We start from the raw sequence: 25,681 nt of genomic DNA, 5'->3' as shown, positions 1-25,681 counted from the left end.
CTGCCAGCTCCAGCCAAGGGGTGCTCAAGCATCAGGTATCTGTGCAGGTTACATTTCATAAGCAAAAGAATCCATGGGAAGTGCATTAAAATTGTTCCTATCTGTCCTTTCACAAAGCAAGGCTATTTTTCCCTACAGCAAATGTTTTTTGAATTTAAAAGATAACACTTCACTCAGCTGGAGAAGAGAAAGATGAGATCTGCTCAATTTCCCTAAGCCAGGCAACACAAAACAAAACAAAAACAAAACAAAAACAAAACAAAACAAAACAAAACAAAAAAAAAAAAACCAAAAAAAAAACCAAAGCAAAACTTTTCAGTTTGGGTCAAAAAGAACCTTTCATTCCACTTTTTCACCATTTTCAACAATCTACCATATTCATTTTGTCTCTCTTCAAACAAAAAGCCAATTCAACTTTGAGAACCATATATTCTGGTGTCCCAAGCTAACACATTGATGCATTTCTCTTCCCCTGTGCCCAAATACATCTTAGCATAGAAACATCCAAACCCACTTTTTCTGGGAACCTGCAGAATTCTGTGCCAGCAGCTCAGCATTGCCTGATAAAACCCCCACAGATTTCCAGTGTGTTTTGCCTGCTTAGATTTTCAATTCCACCTTCCCCAGTTGCTCCCTGCTGTGGCATCTGTAGCAGTTGTTTCCACTGGGCAGGACAGGGAGGGTTTTAGACCTCATCTTTCCTGGAAACTGCAATCAGAGCCTTTGGGTCCTGCTGTGTCAGCCCCCCAGGCCCTAAAGCAGCATTTCCTTCCACCCTTCCAGGAGCTGCCTCACAGCCCCCCAGGAAGGCCCCATATCAAACCCCAACAGCTTTGGTTTGTTTGCTTATTCCCAGCCCCAGAGGATTTCACTGAAACAAGGGCTGAAAATCTTCCTGAAAAGAGAAGCAGAGGGACTCTGCCCCTCCAAACGCAAACTCCCGGCCACCACCATTCCTGTTCCACCAGTGAACCCACATTTGGTTCCATTTTAAGATAGGCCTCCACTAAAACTCAGTTTTTCTCTCCTGCAGGAATTTTGAGGCCCAGGGAGTGGCTGTGCCCAGGAGATTTGCAGGAGAGAGCTCAGGATACCAGCAAGCACCAACTCCATTTTCCCTGGTGGTGTCTAGCAGTGACATGGAGCTTTGCTCAAATCCAAAGCTGGAACAGGCTGCCAGTGCTGGGCTGTGTCACTTCCTCAGCTCAACCACATCAGTCCCATCTTAACCACAGTGAGGAGGGAGGACAGCAACTCCCTGTCATGCCCTGCTCATCCCCTGCTGGGCACGAACCTGTTCCTAACACCGAGTTATTCTCCACAGTCCTCAGGAGTTTCAGAGGGAAAGTGACACTGGATGAAGTGTCACTGGAGTTTTCCCAGAATCACAGGATGGCCTGGGCTGGAAGGGACCTTCAAGCTCATCTCATCATGAGCGTGTTCCTCACTCCCAGTTTGTGATTCCTGACGCTTCTCTTCCGCTGTGGAGCAAAATCTGCAGCTCTGGGATCTGCAAATCACTGACTAAAAGTAGCAGAGAGGACTGAAAAGGTCTCAATCCCAACTCTCCAATTGTAGATTCTCACAGATCTGCCCTTCCACATCAGGCAACAGCCAAGAGGTGATGGGAGGAAAATAAATGGGAAAAGAGGGTCACAGGAGAATGGGAACATGGTTCTCAGAAACACAAAGTCCATCCCCCCAATATCTGCTGCCTCACAGGGGCTGGGATTTTCCCCTCTTGCTGTGAAGTTTGCAGGGCAGTTCCCTTATTTCACCAGCCCAAAGGGAACTAAATAACTCAAACCCAGGAAGATGACAAACTGAAGCAAAACCCCAACACCAACACCAGCCCTCAGGGAACGGGAGCCTGTCCCTTGTCACCACTTGAGAGCACCGCTGGGGAGCAAAGACTCTGCCAGATCAGTTCACACCCCTATAAAACCCCATCACTTCACACCTCTGCACACCTGGAGCAGAAGGTGGTGAGTGTTGAGGGGTTTTATGTCCTTGGAATGGGGCAGGAGGAACAGGGTGAGTTAGACACATGAGAAACAACTGGTCCCACTGTAAATTTGTTCACAAAACAGTTGAAAGGGAGGTTCTCTCCCCAGTCACACTGCAAGAAACCATAAAGCAGCGTTTTAGATCCCTTGGCTGGGATTGTGTGATCCCTCCTCTCCTCCATCCCGTAGAAGAACTGCAGAAATCAGTTTTTCCCAAAGAGAAAGTGAGGTTTCAAAAGCTGAAGGAAGACTCTTGGCTCAGGGGGAAATGGGAGATCCCCCACTCCCCTCTAGGGCCCTCCAGACTCCAAAACCACAGTGATCTCCCGGTAGACATTTGTTCCTGATGGCACTCTGAAGGTCCAAATGTCATCACTCACCCTATTACTCCAACAGAGCACTTAATCTCGTTCTTTAGAGCTAAAATACAAAAGTAAGCACTCTCCAGGGCTGTATTTACAGAGTTAATAAAAATGCTGAGCCACACCCCCATTTTCCATCCAATTTCCCCACAAACACATTTAATGGGATTTTTGACTGAAGATTTGATTTCGTTCCCTACCTGTTTCTACAGAACTTATTCACCAAATGGATGAGCTGAACGACGAGCTGCTAAAGAAGATCACAAACAAGAAAATTCAGCCTCCCCACAGGAATTTCAAAGTGGAAAAGCCTCGGCAAGTTTTTGTGCCCCTCACCTTTGAATCCAGCACTGAAGAAATCAAAGCCTGGCTGGAGGCCAAGTCATTCAGCAAAGAGTAAGATTTGCTCTACTGCCACATGAAATGCTCGTCCTTCCCTGGAGGAGGAGCTGGGAGGAGGCTGGCACCATCTCACCTGGGACAAGTCACTGGGATTTACTTACAGAGCCTGTGTTGTAAATTAGATTTCAATCCTGTTAAATCCAGGCTCTATAACCAGGATATTCAGAGCCCAGACTCTCCCACTTTTTCCTATAAACATTTTCTTGGAGAAAAATAATCAATGAACTAAACCCACAGCCTGAAACGCCACTGGAATCACAGCTGCCACCCTGGCACAGCCCCAGGGCCCTGTGATACGATCCCAGTGCAGCTCCCAGCCTCCCATCTCCCACTCCTCACCTCTGGCATGGGGCCACGTGCAGCACAACCATCATCTCCCCACTTTGTGTCTCCCCAGGACCGTGGAACACCTGGGCATCCTCACTGGAGCTCAGCTCTTCTCCCTCAATAGAGAGGAGCTGAAGAAGGTGTGTGGTGATGAGGGAAACAGAGTGTACAGCAAGATCACGGTGGAGAAAAACCAGCTGGAGGTAAGTGTTTTTCTGGATAATTCCTGATGGAATGGGGGGCTGTACCAGCAGTGCCAGATAGCTCATTAAACAGGCATTTTAAGAAATACAATTGAAAAAAAATGAACAAAACCCAACACAACTAAAATCTACACCAGCAATAAAACACATGTAAGAATTCTGAAGTGTCTTTTAAGCTAAAAGGCCCCAAATCCATAAGATCCCTGTTTCCACTAATTAATCTGCTTTTAACTGATATCACCTATCCCTTTGAAAGTAGCTCTACTCCTACAGCATTCATTAAATACTACAGCTTGAAATTCAAATCCAAACTTCCTGTTTTGTTTCCATTCCAGAAAAGCAGAGGGGAGTCAGAGCTCCAAGAAATCATGAAGCGCCGCCAGGAAAGGATTGATTCTGCTAATTAAAGTCTCTCTGCTTTATTTCAGCTCTTAGCCCTAAGTAGTGCAGAAAAAAAGGGAATGAAAGCAATGATTCCCGGCCCAGGCCGGAGGCAGCAGAGCTCCCCTTGGGGTCCAGCTGCCATCAGAGTGACAATTCCTCGAACACTGTTGGGAAGGGTTGACAATAAGACCATATCCCACTGGGAAAGGTGTTTTAATTTTGCATGAAGTATTTTTTTTATAACTATATATTTTATACTGAAATTTTCCGTGCATGCGATCAGAGCAGGATTCACACGGGGCTGGATGTACGACAAGGGCTGCATTCAAAGACCCCCAAAGCTTTTCTCCGAGGGCTGTCCCTGCTCCCACCCCCTCGCTGGCAGGGCAGGCGTGGCACACAGCTCAGGAGAGGCCAGCCTCAAGGCCTGGAGCCTGCACCACGGCAATAAGGCTTTGGAGCCCTGCAGTGGTTTGGGTGTAAGGAAAGGACATTAAAGCTCATCCTGTTCCATCCCTCATCATGGGCAGGGACGCCTTTCACAAGGCCAAGTTGTTCAAATCCTGTCCAGCCTGGCCTTGGACACTTCCAGGGATGGGGAGTAACGACCCCTCTGGGCAACCTAAGGCAGCCCCATTTCCATCTCCTCCTCAGTGCAGGTGTCCCCTGAGCCCAAGAGCACAGGCCCGGTGACAACTCCCTGTCCCCCTCCTGTCCCCCTGTGTCCCCTCATTGGACAAGGCTGGAATGGCAACACACATTCCCAAAGTCTGGCTGCTTCCTTAAATCCACAGACCAGTTAGTGCTGTCTCTGAACAGCTGAAATGAGCTCTCAGTGCCTAGAAATGAGCAGGAGTGACAAACAAAGGGATCTGAATGTGGACATAGGCGAGTTCCACCTGCCCACTGCTGCTGATGCACAGGCCTGGGCTCAGGGCAGCTGTGCAGCCCTTCCCTGGGCCACTGATCCTGCACTGGAATGTTGTGGTGCTGCCAAAGCCGGCCTCAATCCAGGAGAAGATAAACCCTGACCATTTGCTCCCATCCCAGGCACACCCACAGCCCTTCCCAGAGTGTTGGGCACTTGTCCCCACCTTCAGGTTTTCACTGTAAAATGTCAGCTGAAATGATTCCCAAATAGCTGAAACCCAAAGCACACTGGGAAAGGCAGGTTTAACTCCAAATAAAGGCAGGTTTAACTCCAAGAAAAAAAAAAATCTAATTTAGCACAGGGTGTTGCTCTTGACTTCCTGTTTTCCTTCATAAAGTTATGTGCATTTGTATATAACAATCTGTAAATAGGGGGGTGAGGAAAATCTCTCTCCCTAGAGGCAGAATTAGTGACTATGCTTCCAAAATTTACTCACAATTTCAAAACTCAAGCAAGCAGCGTAGTTCCTGTCCACAGCAAGTTTGGCACATTGCATTTCTATCTCTATTTAACTGACAGACCAACCTGATTGCAAAGCAGTGAAGCAAACACAGCTCCAGAGCTGCCACAGCCCAGGGACAGTTGGGTTTTCTCTCTCAGCACGTGCTGAGTCTTTGCCCAAATTTGTGTCTGTCCTTGCACATTTAATGGAAAAAGCTTTAACACAGCGTCTGGGGAACTCGTGTCTAAATCTGAGAGCACCAGTGCACCTCAGTTTTGGCTTTATTCTTAAGTGTCTCCGATGGATAATCTGTTTTCTTCATTTGAAAGAGGACACTGCTGGCACCAGCAGAATTAGGGTGCAGGCAGGAGGGGGATCCTGGGTTTAATCACAGCCCTGCTGGGATCTGAGAAGGGCACTCACCTTGTCAGGGAAGGATGAAGAGGACAATCCTCCTGAGAAGCCCTGGCTCTGGATTAGGGTGGAGAAGGGAAGCAGGATGGCAAGCACAGGAGGCGAAAAAGTTTCTAAAATGAAAATAAAAACAGATGTTGAGCTAGGAAACACCCCACCTTCTAGTCCTGGGGTGTAGAGGAAAGCAAATCACAGGGAATTACAGTTACCTGGGATTTTAACAGGAGTGTACACGACAGCTCCGTAAAGCTGGGAGCCACAGGAGCACTTCCTAAAACAGATCTCTCAGCAGACCTTATTGCAGAGGTCACTTTTACAAATTTCCATGCGACTGAGCTGTGCACCTGATCTGTTTGTACTGCCTGCAGACACTGCTATAAAGTACTGTACATTGATGTAACTGAGCGAAGGAGACAATGATATAACCATGCACTGTACAAGAGTTATTAAAATAGTTAAGTTATACTTATAAATCCATCTCCGTCTCTTTCACTGGGTTTTCATAATGGTTTGTCACTGACAGTCTCAGAAACTCAGCAAAATGTCTGAAACCACACATTTCCTTTTGGGTTTGGGGACTGACATTCAACAGGAAGGGTGTTATGGCCTGGATAGATGTGTTTTAAAAACAGAGGTGAAAATCTCACACATCATAAGAATTAGGTACCAGAAGAGCTGCAAGCTGAACTCCTTTTCTTGTCTGGTCTAGTGGAAGATGTTCAACCCATGGCAGGGGGTGGAACTGGATGGTCTTTAAAGTCCCTTCCAGCTCAAACCAGTCTGGGAATCTGTGATTCCATGACTCACAAGGGAAGCTCTCCTATTCCTTGGCAAAGAAACCAGAGACAGTACGAACCTGTTTCAATTCAAACAGCACTTAAACCTAAAGCTTCTTTGCATTATTCTTTCTTGGGCTGGGCAAAACATGAAAAGGTTGTACAAAAGCACATTCTTGCCTGTCAGGAAGGGGAACTTCTGTGGCAGCTGTCCCAAGTGGAACAATACAGAAAGAGGGAATAGCATAACCCCGTGACACAGCCAAGCGACAGATTCTCCGACATTTCCAGCCAAGGGCCGGCCATCCTCTGTCTCAGGTGAACAACAACACTAACAAGATCACATCCTCTACAGTCTAAATAGAGTTTATGCAAACCAAGAGCCCAAAACAGCTGCCCTGCTGGGTCGGGGGCTCTCTCAGCGGCTGGAGCTGTGCCCGACAAGCCATTTCGAGCCTTGTCACGACGGCAGGGGAGGGAGCACAGAGCGCTGAGCTCCTGCAGCGGGGCAGCGCCGCCGCGGCTCCGAGCCTTCCCTCACGGCCGCCTCCCCTCAGGGCCTGCCCGCCGCCATCTTGCGGCACCGGCGGCGCCCGGGCCCCGCGCGGCCATGAGGGACGGGTGGCTTGGGGGCGGGCCGGGCGCCGTGCCGGCCGTGGGGAAGACCCCCGGTGGTTCTGAGGACCGGAGATCCCGGGGCCGGGAGGTCCCGGGGCCGGCAGAGCCCCGGACACGCTCTGCTGGGGACAATGGCGGCGTCAGGGTCGCCAAGGCGACCGCCCGTCCCGACCCCAGGACCACGAGCCAGCCAATCAGAATCGCTCTCCCTCCCGCTGCCCCGCCCCGGCTCCTCCCGGCCGCGTCCGTCTCGTGTCCGCGCTCCCGATTGGCGCTGCCGCCCGGCCGGGCTGGGATTGGCGCGGGAGCGCGCGGGCCGCGGGTGCGCGCGCAGGCCGGTCCCCTCCGGGCACGCACCGTCCCTTATAGGCGCGCGAGCCCCCAGAGCCGCGGACATGTCGGTGTCCCCCGTGAAGCGGCAGAAGATGGAGTCGGCGCTGGACCAGCTCAAGCACCACACCACGGTGGTGGCCGACACCGGGGATTTCAACGGTGAGAGGCGGCGCGAGGGGATCCCGTCACCGCATCTTCTCCTTAGCCCCTCTCTCGCCCCCCCCCCTCACGGAGAGTGGGCGCGCCCGGCCGAAGGGGCGCGCGCCGGGGGGACCGAACCACCCTGCGGCCGGAGGGGGGCGGGGGGAAGGCGCTCGGTGGCGGCGCCTTGGTCCCCGTCCCAGCGCAGATCCCGCCCAGGCGGGACATTCTCCAGACCCTCCCGGGATCTTCTCCCAGCGCGCCCTCGAGTGTGCCCTGACCACCACGTTCAGCTCTGCGTGCTGTCGGACTCAAGGCAGGCTCCGCTGTGCTATTGAATTCGGGTTTTCTTCCAGTGACCTGTCCAGATCTGGGACTTGTTTGGGGTTTTTCCAAACTCAAGGCAACCCGGTCCAGTGGAGGGTGTCGCTGCCCGTGGCAGGGGGTGGAACTGGACAATCTTTAAGGTCGCTTCCAACCCAGTCATTACAGGATTATGTAAAAATAATGCCAAAGTGCTTTTGTTTCCCTTATCTCCTGAGAATGAGCCAGCACATTCATTTGTGAGAAAGGGAGGTGGCCTTCGATTCAAAAGCCACTTGTTCCCAAGCTGTCACTGCCTGGCCCGGCGCGGACACGGAGCCTGCTCGGTCCATCAGAGCCAAGAACTCCCTCCCTGGGTGTCTCTGGGTTGTGTAGAGCAGCCCTTGAATCCTGTCCTGTCCTCACCCAGGCGTGCAGTAATCCCTCCACTGCTTGCCTAATCCTGTTGGTGTAACAGTGAACAATCCTAAACGGCCACTGTCAAATGTCTTAAGAGCACTAAACTTAAGGTGGAGAGAGCACAGGGGTGGCAACAGCTCAGACACAGGAAAAAAAACAAACTCCCAGGATGGCCAAGGGGGTGTTTGTGTGCAGGCACAGTAGGGATTGTAGAATATCCCACTGGGATCATCGAGTCCAGCTCCTGGCCCTGCTCAGGACACCCCCAAGTTGTTCTCTGGGCTGCTCTTATCAGCTGGGGGTTATTCTCAGAGTCCTAACAAGGCAAGAGCCTTACCTGGCTCACTCCTGGCAGGTTAAACACTGGTGGAGGTGAAGGTGGCTGTTGCTGCTGCTGGTTCCCAGTGGTGTTTGTAGAAGGTGTCAGTACAGAACAGTTTCTGCTCTGCTTTAAGTAGTACCCACGTGAATTGAAGTCCTGAAGGAGCTGTTTGTATGGAGTGGACCTCTCTCCAGGATCCTGATCATTGCCTGGGAGGGATCTATGGAAAAACAAGGCTTATTTTTAGTATGCACTCTCTCACTTGGAGTTTCATCCCTGTGCAGAAATGCTGAGAAGGGGCTGGTAGTACAGATTTTGTTATTTTTTTGACATTTTAATTGTATTATTGAAACTGCTGAGCAGCCTGCAGAGGCTCTGGCCCATTTGCTCTGGTGCCAGGCTGTGATTACAGCCAGACAATGTGTGCCACAGCCTGCTGGAGCAAAACCTGGCATCACCTGGAACAGGCATAGTCCAGGGCTTAGGGTAAGACGAAGGGTCAAGTGATTTCCTGGTAGGACAAGGAAATGAGAAGAGCAGATACTGAAAAACTGCATCTGTTTGGAAAATGTTTAAAAAGCAGTAAGAAAAGGTGCTGGAGTCTCACAGGTGAATTCACCTGCCCTGGCCCCCCAGTTGGACACAAACAGAAGCCTGAATTTCTGACTTCTTGAAGGGAAGGTTCCCTGTTCTTTACTCCCCTCTGTGATTCCTGGAGCTCCGCTATGCTGGTTGGGATGAAGTTTGGAAATTAGTACTACTTCTCTCTATCCATCATTTCTACAGGTTTATACTTTAGGGCAATGTCTGTAGTTTATAAACTTTAAAGTTTGCTGTATCTTGTGACCGCAGCCCAGTTGTTCTGAACTCTGGCACAAACCAACCTTCAGGCATTGTTTAAACACCACTCAGTGCTGATGTGCTCTGTCATTAACAAGTGTTTACATTCTCACCTGGTTGAGCAAAACCCTTCTGATTTCTCAGGCTGGCTGGCGGTTTCAAACAGGCTGGTTTTCTTTCCTTAGCCATAGATGAGTACAAGCCCCTGGATGCCACCACAAACCCCTCCCTGATCCTTGCTGCGGCTCAGATGCCGGCATACCAGAAGCTTGTGGATGATGCTGTTGCCTACGGGAAGAAGCTTGGTGGGTAAGTAAAGAGGGGTTTCATCTCAGCAGACCTGTATTTAAAATGCCTTATTTATATACAAGCAACCTACTGGGGTTTACCCCTCATGTACTTGAGGGTTTGTCTCCTGCCCCAGAAGGCCTCAACACTTTGAGCAAAATTCCTTATGCCCATTCCAGATGTGTTTTTTCAGAAGTGCATCCTCATTTCCCAGCTCACACCTGGCCCTCCTTGCTCAGGAAAGCAACAGCACTACAGGAAAGAGCGTCCAAAGGCTAATCCTGCTGGCAGGACAGAAGCGGCTCATTTGAACTCTGGAGTTTAATGTTAAACGGGCTGTGAAATTTGATCTTCAAATCCACAGCAAAGTGTAAACTCACCCTTTTTTTTACTCCCATAAATGCTTTTGCTCTTTGTGGTTTTCAGGTCAGAAGAGGAGCAGATCAAAAATGCTTCTGACAAACTTTTTGTATTATTTGGAGCTGAAATCCTGAAGAGGATACCTGGCCGTGTGTCCACAGAAGTAGATGCAAGGTTGGCTCTTTTCACTCTGGATCATCCTGGATATTTGTAAATACAAAATGTGACCTGAGTTGGAGAAAAAAATTTTTTTTTTTTTTTTGCCTAGAAGACCAGCGGGACTTACATTATTAATAATAGAGTGTGGATTTCCCTAAGTTCGACTAGAACTTTGTAACAAAAACAAGTAGCACTGACCTTGGATTTTCATAATCTTCCTCTTGCTGCTTAAGCAAGGGAAACCTCACACTTCCAGTTGTAGTTTTGCTAATTCTCTTCTATGTGATAATAGCTGCTCAATTTAGCAAGAGATCTGTTTCAACAGTCTTTTTCAAGACTTGCACAGGACTTGGCTGTTAACTTGCTCAGTGCCAATTTTTGTTAATGCTCAGCTTCTGAATTCATTATGAGAAACTTCCTTTGAAGGGCTGACAATCCAGGAGGGATCTGAGAACACAAATCTGCTGTTGGCATATAAATGCTGATAAAATAGGACAATGTTTTTCCATGGGGCCCTGGGGGAGAGAATTTAAAAAAAAAAAAATCAGTTTTAAACAGTGCTGCTCTTGCCTTAAAGGTTGTCCTTTGATAAGGAAGGAATGATTCAAAGGGCGAGACGCCTCATCGACCTCTACAAGGAAGTAGGAGTTGGTAAAGATCGGATTCTCATCAAGCTCTCTTCAACGTGGGAAGGAATCCAGGCTGGCAGGTAAGGCTGTGTGTGCCTGGTGTGCTGATTCATGGCATGCTCCTGCCTGTCCACAGGCACTGACATCACATTCTGCACTTGAATAAACAGCAGTGCTGAAAGCACGGCATGAGGAAGTCTGTCATGAGCACGGAAAGTGCTCTGCCACAGCTTGCTGTTGAAATAGGCAAAGTTTCTTCATACAAGGGCTGCAGTTTCCTGAAATACCCTGCTAAGCTGCTGCATTTGGCTAGAGGAACAGCATTAATAAAGCAGAGTTTGGCAGTACGAAACATTTGCTGTTAGCTGACGACTTTAAAGCTTGCTAAGTGCACCCCATTCCTAAATTAACTCAAGGAATTCAGTAGTTTGAACTTAGCAGCTCGTTCCTGAATACGAATTCCATAGGTGAGCAAAGTGCTGTTCTAAGCCAGCCTGTGTCTGCAGGGTTCTGGAGGCCGAGTATGGGATTCACTGCAACATGACCTTGCTGTTCTCCTTTGCTCAGGCTGTTGCCTGTGCTGAAGCTGGAGTTACTCTGATTTCCCCATTCGTGGGACGGATCCTGGACTGGTATGTTGCAAATGGAGACAAGAAAACCTATGAGCCTTCGGAGGATCCAGGTGAGCACAGATTTAACTCTGCTGAGAAAACAACAGCTGCTCATTCAAACAGTTTACTCATAAAAATCCTCTTATGGCAAAATGCTGGGTTTAAGCATGTTCTAAATAATCACAATAAAGTTGCTGGTTTCTACTTGTAGGAGTGAAGAGTGTCACCAAGATCTATAACTACTACAAAAAGTTTGGGTACAAAACCATCGTGATGGGCGCCTCGTTTCGCAACACGGGCCAGATCAAAGCGCTCACGGGCTGTGACTATCTCACCATTTCACCCAAGCTCCTGGCAGAGCTCAGCAAAGAGCATGTCAAGTTAACTCCCACACTCAGTGTCAAAGAGGGTGAGTCTACTCCTGGGGGCTTGTTCCAACTTCCTTTCTTCTGCAGTGTTGAGAGTCTGGGGTTCTGGTCAGTGCTGTGGTACTTGCTGCCATCCTGCTTTAGGGATAAATCCAATTTCCTAGAGGAAATATTGTAGCCTCAGAAGGGAAATACTGTAGCCTCAGTACAATATCACTGCTAGAACTGCTGACTCTGAGCACTAATTGGATTGCAGTGGGTTTGGAGTGTGCTTCCATACTCTGCACCTCTCCCCATGGGACAGGCAGAGAAGAGGAAAGTTAATTGGCACATGCTCAGGATGAAATTTTACTGAACAGTAGTAAAGATGCCAAACTTGGTTTCATCTTAATCTCTAGACATGCCAAGAGGTGTTTTCCCTCCAGAAATTAGAAACTAATCACATACAAGACTGAGTGATTTGATCTGGTGACACTATGCCACTGGCTTGGAATCCTTGTTCCCATTACACTACTTCAAGGCCAGGTTGGACAGGGCTTGGAGCAATCTGGGATGGTAGACAGTGTCCCTGCTTGTGGCCAGGGAGCAGAACTGAATGGGCTTCAAGGTTCCTTTCCACCCAAATCATTAAAGGAATCTCTGACACTCTCCCTGTTCTGCAGCCTCATTAAAATGCTGGTTTACATCTCAGAAAGCAGCTCTGTGCACAGCTGTAGCCATGGGTTGCTGCCCACAGGCTGCTGTTGGCCTGGGAGCCTGCTATCAAGTGAGCTTTTGTTAGTTCTTGCCAAATAATCAAAGCCCTGATTGTTCACAACATTTGCTTAGAATGTCTCGCTGCTGTGGGGAAGTTGCACAATTCCTTAGAATAGGCCTGGAATTGCTGTGCCATTCTGCAGCAGGTACAAGATAATGACACACACAAACACGGCTTTAAGATAAACTGATTTATTAGGCTACCTTTTTCCTCTTTGTTCTCCTCCAGCCATATCAGGAGCACTTTCAATCTCACATCCCAGACTGTGCTCCTGCAGCAAGTCATACTGAAAGTATTTAACATTCTTCCAACACAAGTCTGAATTTGATAAGAATCTGATCACCTGTGGTCTGTTTCTTTTTCTACTTCTCCTGCGCAGCTCAGGCGTGCGATCTTGAGAAGATCCACCTGGACGAGAAGGCATTCCGCTGGCAGCACAATGAAGACCAAATGGCTGTGGAAAAGCTCTCTGATGGGATCAGGAGATTTGCTGCAGATGCAGTTAAGCTGGAGAGGATGTTAAAGGTGGGTATCACACTCCTGTGTACTGCAGCCAGCCTGGTGTGGCTGAGGATTAAACAAGTCTGGTCAGGTCTTTGGACAGGTTATGTAGGACAGGCCAGCTAAATTCAGTGAACTTGGTAAGCCTTACTGCACGCCAAGAAGTTGGTGCCAGGTGTGGGGCACACCTGCAGCTTGAGGCCGCAGGGCTGGCAGCTCATCAGGATAACTGTCAAAGTGAGAAGCCCCTTAAATCTGATTCTGAGCTGTCAGCAGCAGTACAGGACACAAATAATCTGCAGGTAGTGAGCTGGAAATAAATCATGTTTGTACTTGCAGGCACTAAGAAAGAACAGATCTGCTGTCAAAGTCTTATGTTAGATTGTGGAGAGGCTTTCATAGGGATTTATCAAACTGTGTTTTTTGGGGAAGAAATACTGAGTATACCTGATCTAGGCACTTGGTGCCTGGCAGCTCCTTGCAGCGTTCCCAAGCTCTTACTTAGCTGTGCTTTGTTTATTCTTTTTCTAGGAGCGAATGTTCAGCACTGAAAATGGAAAATAAAAAAAGAAAAAATAATAATCAGCATTTCCCTGAGTGCTCCAAGCTGAGGTGGATCACCTGAGGTTCAGTGGATGTACAAATGTCTTACCTGTACAAGTATCATGCTGTGTATGGATAGGTTTCTGTATCATGCTTTTTTTTTTTTTTTATCAATTTGCAAAGGGACAAATGGAATTTCAAATTTTGGTGGCACTTTTGTCAATACATGCAAATTAAAACCGACTTGCCTTGTAACATGGTCAATTTATTGCTGCAGGAGACACCCGATAGGATTTTAATTTTCAAATTCCTAATTAAGTCTCTAGTCCTGACATATAGAAGAAAAGTTTTTCATTTCAGGTTGTTTTAAAGAGCAAGCACAGATTTCACAAGCCCCTCTTGGTACAAACCCCACAAATACTCCTGTGAGATACATATATGTCAAAATATATATGTGTATCTTTCTTGTTTATATAGATCCTCTTCTGTGAAGAGGGGACAAGAACAAGTGATAGGACAAGAAAGAAATGGCCTCAAGTTGTGCCAGGGAAAGTTTAGATTGGATATTAGGGAACATTTCTTCACTGAAAGCTGTCCAAGCTGCCACAGCTGCCCAGGGCTGAGTCCCCATCCCTGGAGAGATTTCAAAAGCACATGGACTTGGCACCTGGGGACAGGGATAGTGGTGGCCTGGGCAGTGCTGGGGGAATGGCTGGACTTGATGGTCTCAGCAGTCCTTTCCCACCTCAGTGATTCATTCCATGGTTTTAAGAGATCCCTGCTTATATGTGGATGCAATTTGCTGTTTCCTGACAAAGGTGCCTGAACTTAAAACAAAGGGAGAAAAGGCAGCAGTGTGGCTCCAGTGCTGATAGCCACGTGCTCTGTCCACACCAAGGGAGCCACAGTGTGACACAGCAGCTCTGCTGTCAGCACATCCAGAACAACCTGGGAGCTGCTGTTGCAGCCAAAGGGACAGCCAGCTACAATCAGACACAGATAGCTGGTGCTGCCCTCCCAGCCTGCCCTGGGAACAACGCCAGTCTGCCAGAGGGAGGTGAAGTCCCCAGGGGACTCATCCAGACCCTCTGTCCTACAGCTGTTGGCCAGGGGGGAAGCAGACCAGGCAGGCTGCCCAAAGGGAGGTGACCTTTCTTCCTGTCAAAGTCAAGCCAGCACTAAAAGCTTGAGCCTGCCCCTTCCCACAGCCATTGGACCCTCCACTGCACATCCCTTCTCAATTTAATCTATTTTGTATTTTTCACTTACCAAACTGAGAATTCCAACAGAGATTCCTAGAATGGTTTGGGTTGGAAGGGGACTTCAAAGACCATCTCATTCCACCTGCCATGAGGGGGTTGCTCTAACACCACACACTGCACCCACCAGGGCAGGGTAGGGATTCAGGCACACAGAAATTGGGGACTTGGTGCTATCAACCTGGTTGATCAGAGGCTTGGAACCTCTGGAATGAATGCCCCTTTTTCCCCCTGAGTGAGGCAAGAACCTTCACATGCATGGAATTTGTCCCTCACATAGCTGAAACACAACTGGGTCAGTAACACCGTGGAGCTGAAATGAAACTGAAGCATTGCAGAAGGTGCCCAAGAGAGAATGAAATACTGCAGTGAAAGGGGATAAAGAGGCAGGAAAAGGTGCCTGAGTAACAGTTACTTACTCCACTTACAGACAGGTGTCTCTCAAGAGCTGAGGGGACAAGAGGGGTCACGCGGTCAGTCACGGGATCCCTTCCTTCCTGTGGTGGCAGCTGGTGTTTCCTCCTCAGCACTGGAGTCGTTTCTCTGCAGCACAGATGTTGTGAGGTGCCTGACATCCGTGGCTAAGCCACAAAGTCCACATCCTTTCTGAAATGGTGAAAAAAAAAAAAACCCAAGTACCACATAAACCTTCAGCTTGTACAGCTCTTTAGTCAGTCACACAAAGTGTGTTCACGCCTTAACTCTTCCTCAACTTCCCCTTTGTTCAGCAGATGGAGGGATCTCTCCCAGGGCCCTGTCTGTGCCCTGCTTACAAACTCCTGGGATTTCCCAGATCTCCATACCTCCTCAGACTAAGAAATCAGGAGATGTCTCTTGTCTCCCAGGAAGGTCTGTGGCTCTCACAGTCACAAGGACAGGACTCAGGAATTAGGGGCAGACACAACGTGGATGTTTGGAGAAATCCCAAAGAATCAATAGATAAACCTTAAAGCATTGATTTTAAAAAGACAGCACCTTTCTCAACCTTTCCTTGTGTTGGCTGCTCTCTTAATTCCAACATCCAGTTCTGTGCAAACACACAAAGCTTGGAGGGGGGTTGGAAAAGCTTTTCCTTCCTCCTCCAGCCATGCCTTGCATCCCATCGCACACTGTGCTAAGGGAGACACACTGCTGCTCCCAGAACCTCTTCCATTCTTAAAACGGGGCACAGGAAAGCAGAGCTGTTGGAAGAACAGACACAATAAGTACATCCATTTATATTCATCTTCCCAACATGGAATTTAATTTAAAATTAGTCCTTAGATTCACTGGTTATGTCTATCCAATACAGCCATCACACGCCAGTATGGGTGGCACCAAACCCAGACAGTTCCATTAGAAATTTTAAAATAAATCAGGACCAAAGAGCCACTTCCATCTTTTCTGGCCCTTATTTGAATGCACACAAGATGAATAAAGCAGCAGGTTCCATTAAAAAAAAAAAAAAACTACAAGATTATATGTGGAAGCTCCAAGGAAAGAATTAAATATGTTAATACACAAATTGAATGCTGGTATGACCAACAACCACCAGCTGCAGACAGGGCCAGAGCTCAAACATCTTGTCAGGATCCTCAAGAACATGAAAACTGAGATCATACCCACAGGCAGGTCTTGGGGCTCTGCTTCCCAACTGCTGCACCAGCACCCCTCTTCCCAGCTCAGGTGTAAACCTGCCAGGAAAGGCTCCCATACCTTAGGGATGGTGAGCTGTCCTCTTTTTGGTGAAGAAATCCTTTGTGGGGTGCAGGATGGCAGTGCTCCTTTACAGCTGTGAGCCAACATCCAAGAAAACTCCTCATCCCTTTGGATTCATGGTGCTCCACGTGGTACAGGGGCACTCTGATGCTTCCAGCAGGTACCTCCATATCTGCCTGTAAAAACATCAGAGGAAAACAGAGGATGTGGTCCCAGCTATTAAGCCCAGAGAAGAGGTAACACTGTGAGTCAGTAAATCAGTAAAACCCTAGAAAAGAAAACTAAACTCCCACCCAAATAAATAAAACAATAAAACCCACCAACTGGCTGTTATCAGGAATAGATTTCCAAGGAAACAAGCCTGCCTGGTAACATTCCTAGGACCAAAGCAGCAAGCACTGCACAGCACAATGCTGAAACAATAAAGGTTTGTGTGGGATGAAAAACTCCCAAATTTGAAGGTTCTCAATTCTTTGGGAAACAAAGAGACAAAAACCCCTCAGTATAAACACCACTGCTTGGATGCCTGGGATGGGATTGTTCACAGGGCTCCTCAGCTGGACAAGGCACAAGGTACAGAAGATACAAACTGAGGTACTTAAATTCTTCCCACAGGAAGTTTAAAATGCAAGAATTACACAAAAATCCTTGCTCTTTGTGTAAGCCACTTCATTATTTTAGTTGATGTAAATACCTTTTAGGTAAAAGAAAAGGAAATACCAAATAAACTACCAAGTTTTATGTTTGTAGAACAAAGTTAACATGGAAAATGAACAGAATAAAACTTTCCTGAACATACCTGGATGACATTCAACAACTTTGTGTTTCCTACGTTCATTTGATCTTCTTTTCCCACAGTTTTTTGAACAATTTTTTTCCAATCCCTTGCTAAAATTGATCATACTGTACAAGAACTTAAGAGCTATCATCACTAATGACCCCAAGTTGTGCCAGGGGAAATTTAGGTTGGATATTAGGGAAAATTTCTTCATGGAAAGGGACATCAAGCACTGGAAAAGGCTGCCCAGAGTAGTGGTGGAGTCACCACCCCTGGAAGGGTTCAGAAGACACATGGATGTGATACCTGAGGTTGAGTGGTGAACATGGTGGTGGTGCTGCACTGCTGCTTGGACTTAACCTTAAAAGCTCCTTTCCCACCTAAATTCCATGATTCTATGACTCAGGTGGCTTCCAGTTTGTCAGCATGACTTGTGAAGGTGAAACAATCCAGCCCACCACATCCAGAGCCACCTCACACAGCTGCTGGCCCACACCTGCACACATCACCTCTCCAGCCACTTGCTGCTCCACCACACCTTTCTCCCCCAGTTTTCCCAAGAGCAACTTCATGGTGTGATGGGAAAGAGTGAAAATACACACAGGAATTCATCTTTTTTCTACTCTCCTATGGGAGGAAAAAGAAAGCACCATCAAGTCCCCAGACTGTGTGCTTTGTCCAACTTCCTGACAGAGGCACAAGCAGAGCAATTCCAGCAGGACCTGGATGCCACAAAAATAAGGAAAAATTGTACAACAGGGAACTGAACAAAGCCTGTAGTGGTCTGAATGCTGCTTGCTCACCTGGCAGCAGATGAATGAGCCTGGGCAGAACCTCATTCAAGGAATGAAAACAGGACACAGGGTAGACACCAATGTTCTATTTTTACAGGTAAGCAGTGAACAGATGTAGTGATTTTGGCAAAATTCCATGGAAATACAGTCTCCCATTTCACAAACAAGATGTAGCTTTCCAGACTGAAAGTATTCCTTGATGGTGTCAACATCAAATCCCCAAGATGACTTGACAGGAATGAAGATTTAAATTATCAAAGCAAATTGATAATTTAATATCTATCAAAGCCCAATTTTCATTTCAAATTCTGGTTTTCATTTCCATCAATGCCAAAGATCTGTAAGGTGGGCTCCAGAATGCAACAGCAGAAGACCCAGAAAAACCCACAGCAATCTGTCTTCTAAAATCACACTGAATTCTTGAGACAGAGCTAAAAAAATGCATTTCCACAGAAAAACAAAATTTCCCTACTTGATGACTTGTTAGAACCAAAGTATTGTAATATCCTGGTAAGAAAACAAAAATGCATCCCAGGGCACTGGAGAAATGCTCCCCACAATTCAGAGAGGGAAGGAAAATCAATTATCTGAAAGTTAATTTATCTACTTTCCAATAATTTTGTACATTTGAGCCTGCAACAATTAAAAAAGAAAAAATCTCAGTCTGGTTATTCCTTTCCACACACAGCTTCAAGCCACACCTGCAGCTCAGAAGGAAGGAGGAGTCCAGACTCCACTCTACAGCTGGTTCCTCAGATGGGACCCACATTAGCCACCTGCATTTTTCAATAGCCTAGTCCACAAAATTCCAGCAAGAGACAGCACCAGTGTACTCCCAGAGAGGAGTATTTTCAAGAGAACAAAACCCACAACATAAGCAGCACAAAGGAGAACAAATAAAGAATTGTAGGACCATGTTAAAAAAAAAAAAAAAAAAAAGCTGAGCAAACTTTTTAAACACAATTCCAGCGATGTGAACAGGAAGAAAACAAGGGCACGCTGTGCACCAGCAGCCCAGTGCCAACCCAGAGCAAGAGCTTCAGCTTCAGCAATTTGTATTCACAGCACCAACTTTTGGGGGGTTTTGAGAAGACAGTTCCCCACATCTGTAAACTGAGGGCCTAGAGAAGCAGTGAGAAAATGGAGCAGCAAAAATATAAGGGGGTGTCCCAGCTGCTTCTGACAACCTTCATCTATTCCATCCACACAGAACCTGACACTGCCACTTCACTGCCACAGTCACTTCAGGGTCCAGGACAGAGGTTCAGAGGGATGTTTTATACAGGTCACAGCCATGGAAATCCTCAGCCTGCTGGCTCTTCATCCATCCTCTTTGCAAACAGACCTTCTCCTTCATTTCCTGCTGAAGGAAACACACCCAGACACAACAGGACGTGTTAGTGCACACAGGACAGGACTGGCACCACACACTCACTTGAACAAAGTAAGGGGTTTGTGGTTATTCATATGGGTTCTTCTATCTGACAAGATGACACTCAAACAAGCCAAGCCATTTCCAAAGAAATTAAATGCATTCATTCCCAGAATACATACCAGAGCTGACTCAAAGCCAGCCTGCCAAAGCTCAAGAAACAAGAGATGTTTCCCCAAACAGAAATGTTTAGTGAAGCCTTATACAGCATTTTACTTTGCCAGTTCCACTACAGCTGTGAATTTCCCCACAATTTTTCATCTTTTTCTTTTAAATAATCAAATGCTCTTTGCCAAAAGACACAACTGTCTGGCTGGCTGATCAAACAGAAGTGACACACACTTCAGCAGAAAGCCAAGGGGAAAAACCTCTTCTGAGAGACAGTATTCTTGAAACAAACAAAAAAAAAAAGCTCACCACTGGCTGTTCCCAGTTCTTAAGCCCCATCTTGCCTCACCTGACATTGCAAAGAATCAGAAGGTTCTGGACAGCAGGAAGGGTGGAATTCTCATTCTGTCCTGTCACCAGGTGCCTGTCCAGCACCACATGGACAGCATCTGGGCTGCTGGCTGAACACAAGAGGAGAAACACAGGGATAGTGTCAGAGCACACGAGTTCAGTGCCAGGATCACACCACTGATAAACCCAACACAACACATAACTCTTCTGGGCAGACAGATTTGCTGGGTGCTGATCTATTACCCCAGCAGAGAGGGGCAGGCTCAAGCCCCTCATCCTGAAACAATTTCCCTAGGAAATCCTTTTCTGAAAGGACAGGACTGGGTCCTTGATTCAGTTAAGAGCAGGTGCATAAAGTACACATATCAGGAGATATTAATAATAAAAAAACTCCAAGTATGTATTTGAAAGTTACAATTACCTCACAATACAACACAAACTCATCTTATGCCAGACATGAGCTGTGACTACCATGCTACAAAAATTAAATACTCATTTTCTGGCCAATTACAACACCCCAGTGTGCTCAGATCTACCAGCAACTGCTCAGCACCCCAAAGAGAATTTTTAAGTTTCCTCATTCCAGACAGATTCCCAGACTGGTTTGGGGTGGAAGAGATCCTAAAGCTCATCCAGTCCCATCCCCCTGCCACAGGCAGGGACACCTTCCACTATCCAGTGCTGCTCCAAGCCCTGTCCAACCTGGCCTTGCAAATGCCCAGTGATGTCCTGGTAAATGAGGGAATGGGAATGCCAGATGAGACATCCTGCCAGCGTCCTGCTCAGCTGGATACAAGTAGCACACAAACACTCAGTTCCCAAAGGAGACACAAAGTGTCCATCCCAGACACCAGGCATGACCCACCACTGTATGTGGCTCCAGAATCCTTCACAAAGTCCTCCACAATGATGGACAAACTGGCAAAATTCGGCTGCCTCACCAGCTCGTACACAGAGGGCTGAAATAGATCAAAAGGAAATTAGTTTGGCTGGCTTTTTTACAGAAAAAGCCTAGCAAAACCAGCACATATTTCCCTGAAATTTGTGTTTCTGTTCCCTCTACTATTTTCCCAACCAAATGACCACAAGCAGCTTTGATGGATTTTGTGTAGGGAGCAAACTGGAAACTTTTAAGTGAGTTAAGTGAAGAGGAAATAACACCACCAAACAATTTCTGTAAGTGTGATTAACTTCAGGAAGGCACAGACCTGTCTGTCCGTGGCACACAAATATTTGGACACAGATGCTGTGCCACCTGCAGAGTCCAAAAACAGTAATCCATGTTGGAATGAATGCAGGAAACAGCTTACAGAGAAAAAATTTAGGAGCACTTAGAATTTTTATATGCAAAAGAAACTAATTTAATTTTATGGTTTCCACAGCAACCATGGCTAGGCCACAACACAATTTAAACTATTTCATCATGGACTATAAAAGCCATAAATAATCCTTAACTCAAACAAAAGCACATGGGAACACTAATAGCATTTGTGAGTCACGAAATCTTCATTTCTTAACTTTCCATGTAAATTTTCCACACTGGAAAGCTGTACTAGGGCAATTTGCATCACTCTGACACTATAAAATGGGCTGTGAGGCCAGAGCACACAAAATAAAGTATCAGCAGTAATTGGCTGCTTTAATTGCCAGCCAGTTTGCACAAACAGCCTTTTTTTCCTAAAACTTCTTCTAACTTTTTTTCCTAAGACTCCCTCTACCTTTTAAAAAGAAACAGTACCTTCAGAAATGTAACTTATCCCCAGCATTCATCAAACAAAGAAAAAATTTTTGTAAGTCCTCAACAACAAATGCAAAGAGCTGCAGCAGGAATTTCCAGTAATTTCCTTTTTTTTTTTTTTTTTGCTTCAGTTTAAAGCATTCCCCACATACCACTTAAGTGGGACAAACCCTTCATGCACTCAGTGCTGGGCCCCTTGTCAAAGACAACTCTGCACATCTTGCACAAGCCAAGGGTACCAAACTGGGAATTTATATTTATAGGAAGTTTCTGGGTAAGATCAAAACCACCAGAAATCACACAGGAAAAAAAAAAAAAAAAAGCCCCCAAACAGCAAAAAATCAGGTAAAAGCTTGACTTACCCCTGTCAGGCTGTATCCCTGGAAAACCCAGGATTTATCCTCATTGGTGGCACAACACAAAGCTGCCACTCCCTGTCCCACAGCACAGATAGGCTCTAGAAAAGAATTAAAGCACGTTTGTAAGCATCTCCAAATACTTAAAACACAGGTGAGTGTGGTGAGCCTCATGCTGGCCTCCTGCAGTGAAGCTATATTGCACTGATAATGCTCCTTTAGGTTATAGGGTCTTTCCTGCACACTGCAGTAGCAATTATAATCATAACAATTACTACAATTATTTTATTGTTATTACAGTAAGAGGAAGAACAAGAATTACAGCTTTTAACTCCAAGTCCAGAGACAGCTCCACAAACGCTCAAATGTGGAGCACACTCCAAGTCTTGATTAACTGCAGCCTTAATGATGATCCTTTGACACTCCACACTTGCCTCTGAGCCTTGAATGCTGCTGATTTGGACAGAACTTTTTCTGTAGCACTGTAAGGCAGCAAATCCTTCTTCTGAGACAAGCTCTGAAAAGCTACAGGCATTGCTCCTTAAGATACTTTAAGATCTCTTTTTTAAAGCTCCCTTTTTCCTATTTAAGTCACATTAGCACAGTTTGGTTTTTTTTTTTTTTTCCTTTTAGGACTCCCTTTTTCCTTTTTAAGACATTTTTGTACACTTTTTTTTCCCTTCCAAGTCTCCCTTTCCTTTTTTAAAGGCCCATTAAGACATTTGTTTCCCCGCTTGACATCTCCTTTTTCTTTCCCCGTTTGGAATGCTCTTTAGCCACACAAACACTCTGAAGTGTCCGGAAGGCCCAAGGCTCCTGCAGAGGCAGCACAGGAGCCCCGTTTCATTGACCCAAGCCCCGAGGATGTTCACCTACTGCTCTCAGTGCTGAAGTGCTGCAGGATCTTGGCCAGGTACCCGCTGTTGGCCAGGTCAGTCACGGCCCCGGGGCAGTTTGGGATCAGCAGGGCGTGGTACCGAGCCCCTGGTTGGGAGGAGAGCAGGAACTGATTGTAGGACAGGTAAAAAACCCAAAAAGCCTGACCATAAATCCACTGCACATTTGGAAAAAAAAGGACACACCCACATAAATCAGTTAAAAACAACCTAAATAAACTAACAGAGCCACACAGAAGAGAGAAAAAGGTCCTTCTTAGGACAAGGAACATACATTTTTAATGACCCATTATGACCCAGGCAAAACTTACAACTGTTCTGTCTGCTTGCTCCTACTCCAGCAAAATATTTACTTTTAACAAGTAACAATGTAGTGTGTGCTTATAGACAACGCAGACATTATTTGTATACGTTGCATACATATTAAAAGAGAATGACTATTCCAAAATAAATAACAAAATTGCAAAGCAGTTGCTTGGACTTCCTCTTAAATAAAAAGCAAACCAACACCTGCAGCTCTTGAAACACAACTTTCCTGCCTTTTCTGTGTCATTCTTCCCTAAAATCCTGGCCCTAAGCAGGCCCTGCTTCCCAGACAGTGGCCCATGGTGACACCTTTACCATCAATGGACTCCAGCTTGGCGGGGTTGGCGTAGGATTTCATGCGGAAGTCCTGGATCCAGCGTGTGTTGCCCTCATTAACATCCACAAAATCAATGGGCTTCCCCTGGGAATAAAACATGGTTCACACACCGTGGTCAGGATCACTGCACAAGCATCCATGGCACTTCCTGAAGGATGGCCACGTGGGATTTTGAGATGCTTTCAGCTCTCAAAAATCTGAAGTTTTCCATTTTTCCTACTGAATTAGTGTTAATAGCTTTCTCTCCACTCTTTGTGGAAACATAGAAGTCCAAATCCATGCTATAGAAAGGCTACAGTCACTTGGGTATTAAAAAAACAGAATTAAACAGGTCCCTTGATGTCTACAGCCGATATATTCATAGTACAGTTATATCTAAATATATTTCAAATATATTTCAAATATATTTATAGTACAATTATCTCATGCCAACTCAGATATCAATTAGTTTCAGACTGAAATCACAGTATTTGTCAATTCTCACTCACCCCAGGAGTTGCCACTTGCAGGTTAAAGGCAGAGCTGGCCAGAGTAAAGCAGTGAAGGAATGACTGGGCTGAAACACCTGGAAAACAGATTCCAACACCTTAGGGAAACAACAGTGATAGTTTAATGCAGACCACACTTTACCCAGCAAAGTACACAAGCTTGGGTGTTTGCTCATCTTGAAAGCTCTAAGATAATTGCAGAGGATTATTTCGTTATGATTTCATGATTTTAAGACATCAGAAATGTACAGCCTTCATTACAGGTGAGCTGTGTGCTGAGGAATAGAATCCTGGAATGATTTGGGTTGGGAGGGACCTTAAAGCCCACCTGGTACCAACCACCGCCATGGGCGGGGACACCTTCCACTGCCCCGGGTTGCTCCAAGCCCTGTCCAAACTGGCCACCAACACTTCCAGGGATGAGGCAGCCACAGATTTCCCGGGCAATCTGCACCAGGGCCTCAGCACCCTCACGGGTAAAGACTGTTTCCCCTAACACTCAATCAATCCTTCCCCTCAAAGCCACTAAAGCCGCACGCAGAGGAGCCAACCAGCACAGCTGCACACGGAGGCCGCACCTGCAGCGCGGATGCGCACCTACGGAAAACCAGCACAGCTGCGCAGGGGGGGCACGCGTGGGGCCGCACAGCCCGGCTGCGGTGCGACACCCACGCGCGACACGCACACGGCGAGGGCTGTGGGGCGGGCACACGCCGCGACTGCCACAGCGGGGACAGCCCCGCGCGGCACCGCCCCGCCCGCCGCGGCGCTGGGAAGGGACGGGGAGCGCGGGAGGCCGGAGCGCCGGCTCTCCCCGAACCGCCGGGGCTCCCCCGAGAGCGTCTCACCCGCGGTGGCGGCGCTGGCGACGATGAGGCAGGAGGGCTTGGCCAGCCGGTCCGACATGGCGGGGCCGGGCCGCGCCGGGGCCTGAGGGCAGCGGCGGAGCCTCGTGCGGCCGCGCGTGCGCAGTGCGGGGAGCGCTGAGGGGCGGAGAAAGCGCGGGAAGCGCTGAGGGGGGCGGAAAAGCGCGGGAAGCGCTGAGGGGGCGCTGCCGCCGGCGCCGCGTGCTTTGAAAGCCCTCGGGTGTCCCGAGAATCCCCTAGTGCCACGTCCCATCGGCAACTGTCATCGTTTCCTTATTTCCCCGCTTTTGTAAACCTCAGTGTTGTATTTCTGGATTTGCATCTGTCATCCCTGTGTGAATTTTAATAGGTTTATCCCTTGCTGGTGATGCCATTATAAAATGAAAGGTGTAAAATAAAGACAGCACAATTCTGCTATTGGCTTTGTTTGTTTATTTGAAAGGGCTTAATTTCTAGCCTGGTTTCCTAAAGGAAATGTAGCTTATGGCACCTTGTCCGTCTCTTCAATCATCTGTCTCCATTTCTCTCCAGAACTGTGTTCTGAATCCGTAGGCTGGTTAATCTGGATGTTCCTCACCGCTCCAGCTCAGATACCAGAAAATTATTTTTAAAAAGGGGAAAAAAGTATCTCATTCACTATTCAGTTTCACTGTTGTGTGGGGTACTTCGGGATTTAGTGCCACTCCAGCAGCCTCAGCCTTTATATCACAGAGCATCACATTTATGGTCCTTATTCTCTGCTTGTGACTCTGGTGCTTTTTAAACAAATACAACGACAGTGCTGTCCAACCCCAGCTCCACCAGCTCTTCCCATCCTCCCTACACTGCCTGCAC

General features: G+C 47.1%; 3 protein-coding genes and 1 long non-coding RNA gene across 6 annotated transcripts; 2 read left to right on the top strand and 2 right to left on the bottom strand.

Moving 5' to 3' along the window:
* Positions 1-268: 268 nt before the first annotated feature.
* LOC128789326 (uncharacterized) lies at positions 269-2,950 on the bottom strand. Its single transcript, XR_008431380.1, has 3 exons — positions 2,705-2,950; positions 2,569-2,618; positions 269-1,590 (listed from the first exon to the last, which is right to left on the bottom strand). It is a non-coding gene; the product is annotated as an uncharacterized LOC128789326 (long non-coding RNA).
* On the top strand, positions 2,553-4,193 carry LOC128789325 (epidermal growth factor receptor kinase substrate 8-like protein 2). Its single transcript, XM_053945152.1, has 3 exons — positions 2,553-2,764; positions 3,168-3,300; positions 3,636-4,193. The coding sequence occupies exons 1-3, from the start codon at positions 2,595-2,597 to the stop codon at positions 3,705-3,707; spliced, it is 375 nt and encodes a 124-aa protein (XP_053801127.1). The 5' UTR covers positions 2,553-2,594; the 3' UTR covers positions 3,708-4,193.
* Positions 4,194-6,035: 1,842 nt separating this feature from the next.
* On the top strand, positions 6,036-13,695 carry TALDO1 (transaldolase 1). 2 transcript variants are annotated; one of them, XM_053945148.1, is made up of 8 exons: positions 6,036-7,357; positions 9,410-9,533; positions 9,939-10,046; positions 10,609-10,740; positions 11,167-11,342; positions 11,483-11,680; positions 12,776-12,921; positions 13,429-13,695. In XM_053945148.1, the coding sequence occupies exons 1-8, from the start codon at positions 6,997-6,999 to the stop codon at positions 13,459-13,461; spliced, it is 1,278 nt and encodes a 425-aa protein (XP_053801123.1). In that variant the 5' UTR covers positions 6,036-6,996; the 3' UTR covers positions 13,462-13,695. The 2 variants fall into 2 exon arrangements, with proteins under 2 accessions (XP_053801123.1, XP_053801124.1); XM_053945149.1 differs by lacking the exon at positions 6,036-7,357 and adding an exon at positions 7,500-7,655.
* Positions 13,696-18,040: 4,345 nt separating this feature from the next.
* GATD1 (glutamine amidotransferase class 1 domain containing 1) lies at positions 18,041-24,952 on the bottom strand. 2 transcript variants are annotated; one of them, XM_053945150.1, is made up of 8 exons: positions 24,830-24,952; positions 23,982-24,058; positions 23,472-23,577; positions 22,831-22,938; positions 21,961-22,055; positions 20,726-20,819; positions 19,859-19,970; positions 18,041-19,332 (listed from the first exon to the last, which is right to left on the bottom strand). In XM_053945150.1, the coding sequence occupies exons 1-8, from the start codon at positions 24,885-24,887 to the stop codon at positions 19,323-19,325; spliced, it is 660 nt and encodes a 219-aa protein (XP_053801125.1). In that variant the 5' UTR covers positions 24,888-24,952; the 3' UTR covers positions 18,041-19,322. The 2 variants fall into 2 exon arrangements, with proteins under 2 accessions (XP_053801125.1, XP_053801126.1); XM_053945151.1 differs by having other exon boundaries at positions 18,041-19,329.
* Between the last annotated feature and the right edge of the window lie 729 nt (positions 24,953-25,681).

Source organism: Vidua chalybeata, chromosome 6 (genome assembly GCF_026979565.1).
Source record: "Vidua chalybeata isolate OUT-0048 chromosome 6, bVidCha1 merged haplotype, whole genome shotgun sequence".
Lineage (NCBI taxonomy): Eukaryota > Metazoa > Chordata > Aves > Passeriformes > Viduidae > Vidua > Vidua chalybeata.
The sequence above is the reverse complement of the archived record's forward strand: the minus strand, read 5'-3'. Positions and strand labels throughout refer to the sequence as shown.